This window comes from Peromyscus californicus, unplaced genomic scaffold (assembly GCF_007827085.1).
Source record: "Peromyscus californicus insignis strain IS unplaced genomic scaffold, ASM782708v3 Scaffold_4__1_contigs__length_199733344, whole genome shotgun sequence".
Lineage (NCBI taxonomy): Eukaryota > Metazoa > Chordata > Mammalia > Rodentia > Cricetidae > Peromyscus > Peromyscus californicus.
Genome location: NW_026294562.1, coordinates 165,115,049 through 165,128,137, shown reverse-complemented (window position 1 = coordinate 165,128,137; position 13,089 = coordinate 165,115,049). Strand labels below are relative to the sequence as shown.

At 37.9% G+C, this 13,089-nt stretch overlaps 1 protein-coding gene across 1 annotated transcript in view; it reads left to right on the top strand.

The window, feature by feature from the left end:
- The window catches only part of LOC128094664 (sulfotransferase 2A1-like), a 32,585-nt gene extending 19,766 nt beyond the window's left edge, over positions 1-12,819 (top strand). Inside the window, exons 5-6 of the mRNA XM_052713143.1 lie at positions 8,318-8,495; positions 12,707-12,819. Coding sequence (XP_052569103.1) covers positions 8,318-8,495; positions 12,707-12,819 — 291 coding nt within the window. The remainder of the gene's footprint in view (positions 1-8,317; positions 8,496-12,706) is intronic.
- Positions 12,820-13,089: the final 270 nt, after the last annotated feature.

Genomic DNA, 13,089 nt, shown 5'->3' with positions numbered 1-13,089 from the left:
CCTTTTCTTCTGCAATTATGTTGGAATATTCAGGGCCTATTGTAGTATGGTGTTGGGCTCTAGTGAAGACATACTGTCCTGCATGCTATTGACTGTGCTTTTAGGCTGGCATCTATGCATCTGGGATTGGGAAAATTGTAATTCCACATGCTGATATCTGGTCTTGTCTTTGCTGGGTTGATTCTTTTTTCCTTCTTTTCTGTTGCTCTGTCTGGTACTTAGGACAGTGTGGTGGCTGTATGTTATCTAGCAAGAAATTCTTCTGGGATCCTGATAAGTGTGTCCACTAGGGGTTTCAGGTAATATGTTTCCAGATATAGAAAGCTGACATTTAAGAATGGAGATCATCTAGGAGAGGAGTATAAGCAGATCCACAGAAGAGAAGAGTACAGAGTATTCCACAGGAGCTGCATAGTCACCTGGGAATGGGACAACTGCGTGCAGTTCATCACAGGAGAAGGTTTGTCTGAATGAGACTGAAGATTGGACTTGGAAGAATGCAAGGAGAGACAAAGATCTGCAGCTAAACTACTTGCCCTCCTGGTTAGAGTGGCAAGTTGATTCTTAGGTAGTGTCTTCTGGATTTCAAGAGTTGCTAGGACAAAGAAATGAGAAGGGAGAAGGAATTTTGCTTGTTAAAATCTGTGTTATCCACATGAGACAGGGGCATATAGGGGAGGGGACTGCAGCAGGTGTTCTACACAGAGTTTGAAATGAGACTAGGAGACTGGCCTTGGAGGAACAAATGGAGAGGTGCAAACAAATTGCATTTAGCCTAACTGCTTCCCTGTTCAGCTTGGTCTGTTGGTTTCTAGGGAATGCTTAAAGGAGTTCAGGTGTGGGACAAATCAACTCATTGTGGTATGGATGTTAGGAGGGATCTGGGAGACCCATTAGAAATTTGGGTGGCTAAGGCAGGTGTTTTGCTGCAGAGCTGGGGGCAACACAGGGAGATTGGACTCAAAGGAATGAGGAGGGTGAAGAGCTGTAGTTAGCTTACCTCTTCCCTGGCCCCAGTGGTCTGTGGATTTGCAAGGAGGGCATGTTGGAGTTGGATGTTCAGATAGTATTATGAATTGGAGGAGTGAGGTTAAAAAACCTAGATGATGAGAGATGTCGTAGATTATCTGTGGCATAACTGGGGATGCCACAGGGCAATTGGATCTGAAGGAGCACAGGGAAAGGTAAAAATCTGAAGTCAGCCTACCTTCTTCCCTGCCAGGTATTGTTGGAATCTTAAACAGTCTTATTAATAGTAAACTCTGAGCCAGATATTGGGGTAAAAACTGATATCAGAGAAGCAGAGTAAGCCACAGTCAATCTCACCTAGCAAACACCTCAGCCAATCCTGGAATCCTCTGAGTCCTCACCCAAAAAGCCTCAGCCAAAAAAAGCCTTTAGTTCCTGTCTCCGTGTGCCTTATATAACTTTCTTCATGTTGCCATATTACTTATTGGGATTAAAGAAATGTGTGCTTCCCAAGCAAAGGCATGAGATCTTAGGTGCTGGGATTAAAGGTGTGTGCCACCAGTGTCTGGCTCTTTTTTCCCCTACACTGAGTCAATGTCATGTAGTCCAGGGTGCTCTTGAACTCACAGAGATGCTGACAGATCTCTGCCTCCAGAGTGCTAGTATTAAAGGTTTATGCTACCACTTCCTGACCTCTATGTCTGATCTAGCGGCTGGCTCTGTCCTCTGATCCTCAGGTGAGTTTAATTAGGGTGCACATTCTATCACATTTCCCACTTTTGTCTAAAATTATAGAAGATGATTATAACTCATATAAGAAAAAGTAAATACAATATGTACAATAAGTATATACAATATATATAGTCAAGAATTACATTAACAATGTCCAGTCCATTAACATTTGACAGATTCAGAGAAAATATTCATTATTTGTCCTATTTTGTTGTGACCAAAATGTTGTACCTAAGCCACATCCTATCCTAACTTGTATTACCAAGCAGATACTATCTTTTGATGTCTTTCAAACTTACATACTTTACAACTCTTTAGTGAGTTTCTTTTCTGGATTTGTTAACAAAAAAACTATAACTATAACTATCTAGTCTTAAACTCCCTCAGAGAACCAAGAAGGAAATAATATTACCTAAAGTTAGCAGGAAGTACAAGCATGCAACATCTAAAAAATGTGAGAAATGATAGAAACAGCCGATTGCCTGGACAGTCACCCAAGGTTTCTCCACCACATTGGGGCATCCATCTTCAGCTTACAGGCCTAGCATATTTGAGAGACTCATCTGTAACTCAGGATTTTCAAAAGGGCCTTCCTACCTTGTCCTGGCAAGGTTCAACTGTACTTTGTTTTGTACCCTGCTTCTTCATTTGGACATTATAATGTCAGCAGTTGAAGCAAGGGCACTTTCTTGCCCAGTGACTAACTTTTTGCTACAATTGTATGTACAGTATGTTCCAACAAAATTAATATCAAATTTGTATTAATATACAAAATTTGTATACAATATACAAAAATCAAATGCAATGTAAAATATTTAAAACTAGTAGTTGCTTTTTAAAAGTAGATTCAATTATCTACCCATTTATCCTATTATTTCTATATCTCTCTTTTTTAGAGAGGATTCAGTAAACTACCTCTAATCTATATCTTCTTTTTATCTTTTTCAGAGTAAATTCAATAATCTATACTTTTATCTTATCATTTTTAAAAATTTAGAGTAGATTCAATATCTTATTTTTAATTTTGTAATTTAATTTAATTTTACATATCAGCCATGGATTCCCTTGTTCTCCCCACTAACCCCCGCTTCCTCCCAGCCCTCTCCCCATTCACATCTCCTCCAGGGCAAAGACTCCCCTGAAGATTGAGTTAAACTTGGTAGATTCAGTCCAGGCAGGTCCAGTCCCCTCCTCCCAGGCTGAACCAAGTGTCCCTGTATAAGCCCCAGGTTTCAAACAGCCAACTCATGCACTGAGTACAGGACCCGGTCCCACTGCCTAGATGCCTCCTAAGCAGATCAAGCTAATCAACTGTCTCACTTATCCAGAGGGCCTGATCCAGTTGGGGGCTCCTCAGCTGTTGGTTCATACTTCATGTGTTTCCATTTGTTTGGCTATTTGTCCCTCTGCTTTTTCCAACCTTGGTCTCAACAGTTCTCACTCATACAAACCCTCATCTTTCTCACCAATTGGACTCCTGGAGCTCCACCTGGGGCCTGGCGGTGGATCTCTGCATCCGGTTCCCTCAGTCATTGGATGGGGTTTCTAGCACAACAATTAGGGGAGAGGGAGATCCCAGTTAGATCAAGAACAGAGAGGGAGAACAAAGACAAGAGACCATGATAAATGAAGACCACATGAGAACAGGAAGAAGCAAAGTGCTAGAGAGGTGCACAGAAATCCACAAAGATACTCCCACAATCAACTACTGGCAATGGTCGAGAGACAGCCCAAACTGACCTACTCTGGTGATAGGATGGCCAAACACCCTAATTGTCTTGCTAGATTCAATATCTTATCATTTCTATATAATATGTTTCTATATCATATCCAATTTACTTCTTTTAGAAAGAGATTGACTATAACCAATCACAATTTTTAACCAACCCGTAAACAGAAAAACATCCATAATCCATATTTTTGGAAAGTAAAGTGCCATTGTTTTCTAGGCTTCTTCCTACTGATTGAGAGCACTGGTAGTCTTATGGGAACATAAAGAAGATTTGGGATTATTGTCAAATCCTGATTGGAGTAGTCTGTGAGGCTGCATCATCTTAATTAGCCATCTCGATATTGTCTGTGGCAGTTTTCAGTCCAAAGTCAATCTTTGGGTAGTGTTTGTCAGCTTGGTGGCATTACCATGTCCTGATGGATACATTATTGTGGGGCCCTATTATGTTTTTGGAGACTTTAAAGTTGCTTTTGGGCATGGCCATGGTCCACTGCAGGAAACTGATAGAGACTAAAACACAAAATCATGTACAGGAAGCTAGATGAAGCCATTTTTATAGAATTAGTTATTAACTTATATGACCATTAATATCACTGACAAAAATTTAATATATATGTATATATATACTAATCTTATAAATTTTAATATAAAATTCATATTTTAAGAAAAGTTTTAAAGAGTCAAAACAAAACCAAAGGATCATGAGATTAATAGCAATAGAACAGTCCCTTAATTTTGGTGTTTCTTCTGTCCCATATCAGGTGGCTCTTCTGACATGACAGAGAGATTTTACATTTTCATTTAACAAACATGCTTGACTTTAGAGAAGAAGAGAAGCACATACCAATTCCAAAACCAGCTTTGATTTTTAATTGAACTATGACTACATGAAGACCACTAGTGCTATGTATCTGTAGAGAACAGCAGCAGCAAACATGTAGGAAGACTAATTTAATTCTATCCTATTAGATATGTGATATACCAATAGGCCAATTTACTCTTTTTCTTGAGAATTTTTTTTGGATGATTTATCCTTTTTCTTCAGATGTCTCATTTGTTCAGTGTTCCTCAGATTCCTTAGCCTTCATTCTTCTCAAAGACAAAAACAAAACCCTGCCCTAATCCTAACTTTGGGGAGTTTCCATTTTCTAATGTTTATCAAATTTGACTTATGGTTTCTCCTTAAATTTTTGTTTTGTTTTCTAAAGCTGTAATTTTTATTTTCTTTTCTATGGCTATTTTATCACTCCAAGCAGTGTGGATTTTTACAATAAGCATTAGGTTCTTTAATTGCTCTAGAAAGGAATTTACTACAGGATTACAGGAAAGGATTCAATGGAATTTGACATGGGGGCCTGCAAGAGACCTCTCAGGGAGATCCATAATGGCAAAGGCAAGGGATTACCTTGCCTGTCCCTTGTTGATCTACATTCATTAGTTCAGTGTCTGCCTTTGCCACACTTTCTGCATAATCCAGAAGGCAGGGGTGTTCTGTTGGGGGTATTCCTTGAAAAAACATTATTTCTAGGAATGCCCTGTTTACAGTCTCATTTTAGTTGGCCTTGTTTACCACAATTAAAACATTTGACATTACTATTTTTCTTCAAACCTCTGAAAATCACCTCTACTACTAAGCATCATCATGATCATGAGATTTAATATATGTTGTATGTCAGATCCATTCCTCCAACGGTGCCGATCTTGCCTTTAACAGCCTAATTGCCATTTTGTATTGTGCATTAGCATTTTCAAAAGCCAGAGATTCAATTATTATCTCTCTAGCTTCTGAATTTGGTATCATTCTTTTTACTGCTGAAATCAGTCTTTTTAAAAAATCAGTGGAGGTTTCTTTTGGGCCCTGTATATCCTTAGTAAATGACTCAATTTTCTTTCCTACTTCTTCCATTCTGTCCCAAGTATTCAAGACTGCCATTCAGCATAAAGCCAGGGTGTGGTCATCATAAAAAGTTTGTCTTTGTATGTCAGCATTATCTCCTTCTCCAAGAAGTTGATCTTGGGAAATTTCCATACCTCTAGATCTACTTCAATGTTTAATGGTCTTTGTCTCATCTTCCACCACACCCTCCGTTATAATTGGAGTCCAGCCTCTAAACTGCTGTACCAAATCTCTCCAGTCTTGGGGGATAATTTTATTACAAGTTGATCACAAGTTTAACATTTGCTTCATGAAAGATGAGTTGATGCCTAAGAGACCGTTGCTCCTAAGAATTTCCTCAAACCTAACATTTGCAGAGGAGTCAAGTCAGCTCTTACACAGCCTTGAGGATATCTATCACTGGGTAGTTCCTGTAAGGTTATTACATAGAATAAGATTGGCTATATGAAAGTCCTAGGCTGTTTCTCTCTAACCTTATAATGCAATGTTAAGTTTGGTTCTACATTAAATTCTTCTATCTGGGTCTGAATATTTCTGTGATCTGTTTTAATAAGTTTTTCTAAAACTTGTATCTTGACACTCATATTAACCAACTTTATTAATGATAAAAGAGAAATGATCAAAAATAATATTTATAATTGATGTTATGTAAATCAAATCAGCATTAATTATCCTTTCATTTAATTGGTGCATTTTCAGACTATCAGTTGTATTATCATACAGAGACCAAAATCTCTCCATTGTAAAAATGCTTCCAATTTTTTCATGTGAGAAAAACTTCAATTAAGTAATTCATCCTTAAAAATCCCAATTGACTCACCAAATCTGCTGACAATGACATTCAGATGACAGTGTGGCCCCTGGTGAGGGGGCCCAGAGAAAGCTATAACCCACCCAGCAAGAAAAGGACAAAAGATCCAACTGTTTTCATGGGGGAAGTTTTCCAAAGTGGCTAGCTCCTGTGTTTTTGGAGCCCCCAAACCTGTGGAGTTTGCTGCAGAGGCTGCAACAAAAACTTAGCCAGCGGGTTAGGGAGTCCAGCCCACATAGGGTAGAGGCTCTGGCTATGTGCAGCTGAGGCCTGAGCAGGGAACTGCAAGGCCACAGGCCAGAGGCTTTTTCATGAATTCATGCCCCAAAAGTTGGATGGCAGATGTTACTCAAATTCTCAAATTTCTTTAATAAAACCTGGAGTCAGAAATTCTGGTAAATACTGAAAGATCAGAGAGACAAAGGAACAAACCACCTCATACAGCTAGGACTCCTCAGCCTGAAAAGCTTTCCTCAGCCAAAAGATTTTAGTCCCTGTCTCCTCAAGCCCCATATACCTTTCTTTGTCCTGACATATTACTTACTGGGATTAAATGTGTGTGTGCTTCCCAAGCAAAGGCATGAGATTTCAAGTGCTAGGATTAAAGGTGTGTGTCACCAATATCTGGCTCTGTTTCTCTCCTAGACTGAGTCAATCTCATGTAGTTCAGGGTGGCCTTGAACTCATGGAGATACAGACAGATCTCTGCTAGGATTAAAGTTGTGTGCCACCACTGTTTGACCTCTATGTCTAATCTAGTGGCTGGCTCTGTACTCTGATCTTCAGGTAAGCTTTGTTCGTGTCCACAATATAACACCATAGGTAGGAGTAACAAAAAATTAATGTTTAATAAAAAAATATTAAGGAGCATCCAAAACGAGAAAATTGGATCATTCAAAAAAATTGATCTTAACCTTATCATCCAGGAACAGAAAGTTACCATGAAAGTAGCAACACCAAAGACTATTTTGTCTTTTGTAAAATATTTTACTTTCTCATTATAAAATTCAATATTCCCCAGGAAGCTTCCTTACACAGCTCTCTCTGTTGTATGGTAGTGCAGTTTCTCAAAAGTCTCCTGTCCTTTCAACACATTCTTTTCACTTATTGCCATGGTTGTTTACCTTCCCATGAAATATTAACTCAACTTGTAGCAAAATATGTAATAAAACTATTGAGCCAATAATTTCTTTAAGGCTCAGGACAAGGGTAAGAATTCAAATAAAAGTCTTCAGTGTGCCAAAATTCTGCCTTCTTATGACTATCTTATTGGATTAAGCCAGTTGTGGCAGTCCACAGTTGTAACTCCAGAATACAGGCATCTGAAGCAGGAAGCCTGAGATTGTAATGCCCATCTTAGTTACATAAATCAAAACAAAATAAAACCTCCCAGAACTACCCCAAGTAATAATTACTGAGATCATTCTTCTGAAAGTGTTTTAAAACCATATTATTCTCAGTTACCCACAGGAAACAATATTACAAGGTGTAAACATTAACTGTTCTCAAATTATTTATGCACATTGCTTTCATTCCCATTTATCACTGTCTAGAATTAATTCTATAAGACTCTTTAAACATCTTATGGAAGGTTGGGTATGTGGTATGCACACCTTTAATGGCAAAAATTAGAAGTTAAAGCCAGGTAAGTGGATCTCTGACCTCTTTGAGCTTGAGGTCAGTCTTGTCTCCAGAGCAACTTCCATCCTACAAGTCAGGGCTCCATTGTGAGACCCTCTCTCAGGAAAAAGCATTGCAGTGCCTTTAGTAGGAGGGTTGGCACACACTTTTGAACACAGCACTACAGAGATGGAGGCAGGAGAATCAAATGTTCAATGACTTCATCCACTATGAAATAAGTTTGAGAACAGCATCGGTTATATGAGACCCTGTCTCTAATATCTTCTCCTCTCTAAAATAAATCCCAGCCTCTATCTTTTCGGATGACAGATCAGCCACATTGAAAGCCCACTCAATATTCAAAGGCTGTGTGGGACTCCTAACATCTCTACATGGCCTGTTTCTTTCTAAATCCTCTTCAGTATTTTCTCATTTCTGGTTGCAATTTCTTTCTTCATGTCCCTTTTTTCATCCACCATCCACAGTTCCCATCTCTGCATGTGTTCTCTGAAAGCTTCCAGTTTATCACTCTTATTTTTGTCTCATCTTCTTTTAGGACACAAAGAGCACCATAATGAAGATCTGTGACTTTCTAGGAAAGAAATTAGAGCCCGATGAGATGGATATGGTTGTCAAGCACAGCTCCTTCGAAGCCATGAAGGAAAACAACATGTCCAATTTTAGTCTCATCCCAGAAGATGTGATTACTAATGGTTTGGTTCTTTTGAGAAAAGGTGAAGAAATTTTAGAGCTTTAAAATATGTCAGAACATGTGTAACGCTTGTCTTTCCGATGAGCCTCTTAGAAAGTGTTGGCAATGTTACAGAAGTCATTGCTTATCACATTATATTTTTTCACAGACCTTACAGAAGAGTCATTCCATGATGATGATTCCAATGTTTCAGTAGCTCTGAAAACATTGATTTGTTCTGGGAAATCATCTTGGGATTGCATATGATCAATCCAATACCCTCAATAGAAATCAAAAATGTTGACATGTTGCAATGAGGCTGTATAAGACACCCTGTATCTTAGACCTCAACTCTAAAGAAAACATTCAGTGCATGGAACCAAAGATGTATCTGGGATGATAGCCAAAGGAAACACTTCTGTTGATAACTGGAAAAGATGTTGAACATGTCAAGATTTCTGAACCTTAGCAGTCTGAGAGTAGACCCACATAAAGGCTAAGCAAATTATTCTCCTCTGTTGCAACCTGATGGTACACGCCAACCAAATTTTGGATTGCCTCCGGTTCAGAGCTACTCAGTTTGTTGTGAATTGTCTCTCCTGGGATGGAAATATCCATCTTCTCTATGTCTGTGCCACTTCTCTATGCTGGGAGCAGACTTCAGGTATGGTTTTAAAGATGTAAAGTTGAGGAGCAACTTTGCCAGAATGAATCAAACCTGATGTGTCACTTTTACTTAATTATCAAAGAATTGGTGAGATGGGACTTGGGGTTGAAGAAGAAATGAGTTAGATGTGAGGTCTTAGGGGATGAGTAAAGAACATGAGTATAGACACAGGAAGCAAAGGGTTATGAGTTTAAATTTCTTTCCCAATAATTTACGTTCTTCAGCCTTAACTTTCAGTCTTCCTTCAACCTAGCGTGTAGGTCCTAGAATATAAGGACATCACAAGTATACATAGAGATAACTTAAAGTTGTTAGCAGATTGGATTTAATCCAATACTGTTGATATCCTCACAAGAGGAAGTTGGGAATCAGATTTGAGCACACATACATGTATACTCAAGAATATAGTCATCTATACACTAAAGACTGAGGCCACTGGGATAATCCACAGCTATTGACAGATAACGTCAAACTCCTGTGCTCCAGATTCTGTGGAGACAGAATTCTCTGAGCTACAACTGAAGGTTTCATGTAAAAAGAGAAGTTGCCCATTCTTGGATTTCTTATAATAAATCAGAATTTGGCAGAGGTAAAACAGTATGCATACATGAAAGGTTTAATGAAATGCCAAAGGAAATGAAGTGGCTTGTTTAATAGGCAAAGGCTATGGAAACTAACATGCAGAAGTTTTGTCAGAAACACACTGGAGCAGATGCAACAGAACTAAGTACACCATTCCATGAGGCCAACTGTCATTTCCACTTGTCCATGTAGATTCTTCCAGGATGAGACTACAATCAGACGTTAGTCTCATAAAAACATAATATTTTTCATGATTATATACCTTAGGAGGAACACATATATATTAGTTCTATAAGAAACTTGTTCTGACTCTGTAAGTGACTTATAATTTAATTATCCTAGTGATTGTATATCTGGTTCTTTTGCTTTTAAAGATAACTTTTACTCTGGGGAATTATTTCCTTGTACTCACAATCATTATAAGCAATGAGTTCCACTGGAAATCAGGACATCAAAGGGAGAGATCGACTTCATTACTCATCCCATCCTGATTCATTACTTCTTTATAGAGTACTCTGAGTTGGATATGATGGGAATCAATTTTGAATTAAGAAGCATGAGGATAATATCGGTCTTTTCAATTCATACATCAGATTGGTTCCTTTTTTAATCTTGAGGTTATGATCACATCAAAGATTAACTCTAAAATTAATTTCATTACTTATTACTACATAACTAATTCCCTAAATTATAATGCATGAAAAGCTGTGTTAAGTGATACTGGCTTTAAATGGGAGGAATTCTCTAGACCTAATTTCACTGTCCTTTAGTTGCACTTCTCGGGATACAAGAAAAATACATTTTCCTGCCTCTAGAGAGCTACTCTACAGAGCTACTCTTTACCTGGGAGACTCAATCATCTTTCTAGGTGGGAATAAACTCGTTATGAGCTTCAAACAATTATTTTCTACAAAACTTTTTTTGTCATTATGATTGCCTATTAAGATACTGCACAAAATGCAGACCAGAGACATGGTCATTCCCATTCACCCACAGTATAGTTGACAAAACTTTTAAAAAGACATTGTCACAATCAAGACCTATGGGAGAAAATGTCTTCTGATAAACATTAAAGGATTTGGACCAATTCCTTCACAGTGGATATTTCCTAAATAGAGTGTCTCTGACATTAATCATTTTCACTGGTATCCTGAGAAGACATTAATATGAGAAACAGAGGGAAGAAGACCTAGAGAGAAGCCCACTATCTGCAGTCCAATAAAAAAGCATGGAAGACTTGACATCAACATTTTGTGAGACCTGCAGCATTCATAACTATGAGGAAGTTTCTTTCCAATAAGACTTAAGCCACCAAGAATTAGAGTTATCCTGTCCCCTGACACAACAGAGTTTGAGTGGATTTTTAGAAAGAACAAATGAAGAAAAATATATGCTTGCATGGTGCACCGGATTTTGACATAATTTGACTTAAACTTTATGTGTGTACCTGCAAAGACATGCTTCTCTCTTCTGGACTGGTTCACTCCAGTGAGCAGCCATATTGAATTTGCTGAGATTCTAGTAGCATGACATCCATTCTGTCTTTATAGCAGCTAGTAGTATTGTGTGAAAAAACAACAAAACATTTTCTAATAATGAATACAGAAATGAAGCTGACAGTAGCAATGGATACTTATAGGTTCCCATCTTAGGAGATGACACTCATATAGTCATATCAATTAATAGTATAATTTTTGAATATTGTGTATCAATAATCACCATTTAACTATGAATACTTTGTATATTTTGTTAATAATACAGCTAGGAATTTAAAGTTAACTTGTGTGAGACATAAGGAATATAATGTGATAAAGAAAATGACTTATATTTTCAGTCTTTTTTGCTTCAAATCCACATCCCATCACTATTAAGCTGGGTAACATCTCAAGGACTAATTTTTCTTCATTTTCAAAGTGGGAACAAGGCTAATACCATCCTTACTCATTCATGAATGCTTTCAACAATTCCATACTAAGTAAGTTCTATATGTCTGATATGCTTTGATAAAAAAAGCCTTTGGTGACTTTTCAAATATATTAGACACATATTTCAGGCATCTTTACAAAAAGGAAATTCAACCAAGTGTCACATCTATGAAACAAAAAACAACATGAATGTGTCCTTCAGAGTTCTACATGGAGGGAAGATGTGAAGATGTGTCTGTAGTTGCATAAATTAGGAAACTAAAGAACAAGAAGTGACTCCATGGAAGACATGAGAAATCTAGTGTGAAGGAAAACAAAATGCAATGTGAATAGTTGGAAAATCTGACATCTCTAATGTCAAAATAAAAGACATACTAGAATGGAGTGATAGGAACCAAGATATGGTAAAAATTTATGGTAAAAAGATCATGTTGATCTTCATACATCAGCAAGCACCACACTGACTGGAAACAAAAATCTTGGGATATTCCAGCTGGCAGTTGTTGGGTCTCCTGCATCTGATGAAAGCATCAAGAAGATTGGCATGTAGATCACAACAGTGTGTATCTCCAGCTCAAGGGGTTCTGAAGCCTCAAACCCCTACTTGCACCTGCATTCATATGCACCTAAACGCACATATAATTAAAATTAACATTAAAAGATGTTTTAAAAGTTGCTTGCATGCTTTGCAGAACTTTTATAAGTTAAGCCTAAAAGGTAGAAAGAAGGATTGAAGTCTGTTTGGATAACTGAGATAAGAAATTCTGTTGAGTTGGACAGTGTGATGGAAGCAGGTGTAGTGAGAAGCAGGAATAATCTCAACATTTAAAAGGTAGAGCTAGTGTTAAAGCTGTTGATATGGAGAGAGAGGAGAAGAGGGGGACATTATTGCCACAGAGGAAGAAGTCTGATGTATATTACTTCAAGGCATAAGATGTGTTCTCCAGGAAGTCACTGGTACTTCCACTTTATAACTGTGTGGTCCTTGACAAGTAGATGGTAGGAGCGTGTTATGAAAGAACTGAAAGCAGTGTTGAGATCAATATTAACCCATCTATGTGTCTGTTTAACATTTTCCAGGCACGACTGGGGACTGGAAGAATCACTTTACAGTAGCCCAAGCTGAAGTCTTTGATAAAGTATTCCAGGAGAAAATGGCCGGTTTTCCTACAGGGCTTTTTCCGTGGGAATAAGTTCTTAACACTTTTAAATCATATATGGACACAGGGGTTTATTTTCCTGTCCTTATACATGTAAATGCCTGGATTCAGTCATGGAATAAATCCTGTTATTGAAATGTGGAGTTAATTTTATAAGATATTATTAGTAGCAGCAGTGGTAGTGGTGGTAGTGCTCATTGTATTGTGTGTGTGTGTATGTGTGTGTGTGTATGTATGTGTATGTGTGTGTGTGTGTGTGTGTGTGTGTGTGTGTGTGTATGTGTGTGTGTGTTTCTGTATTTC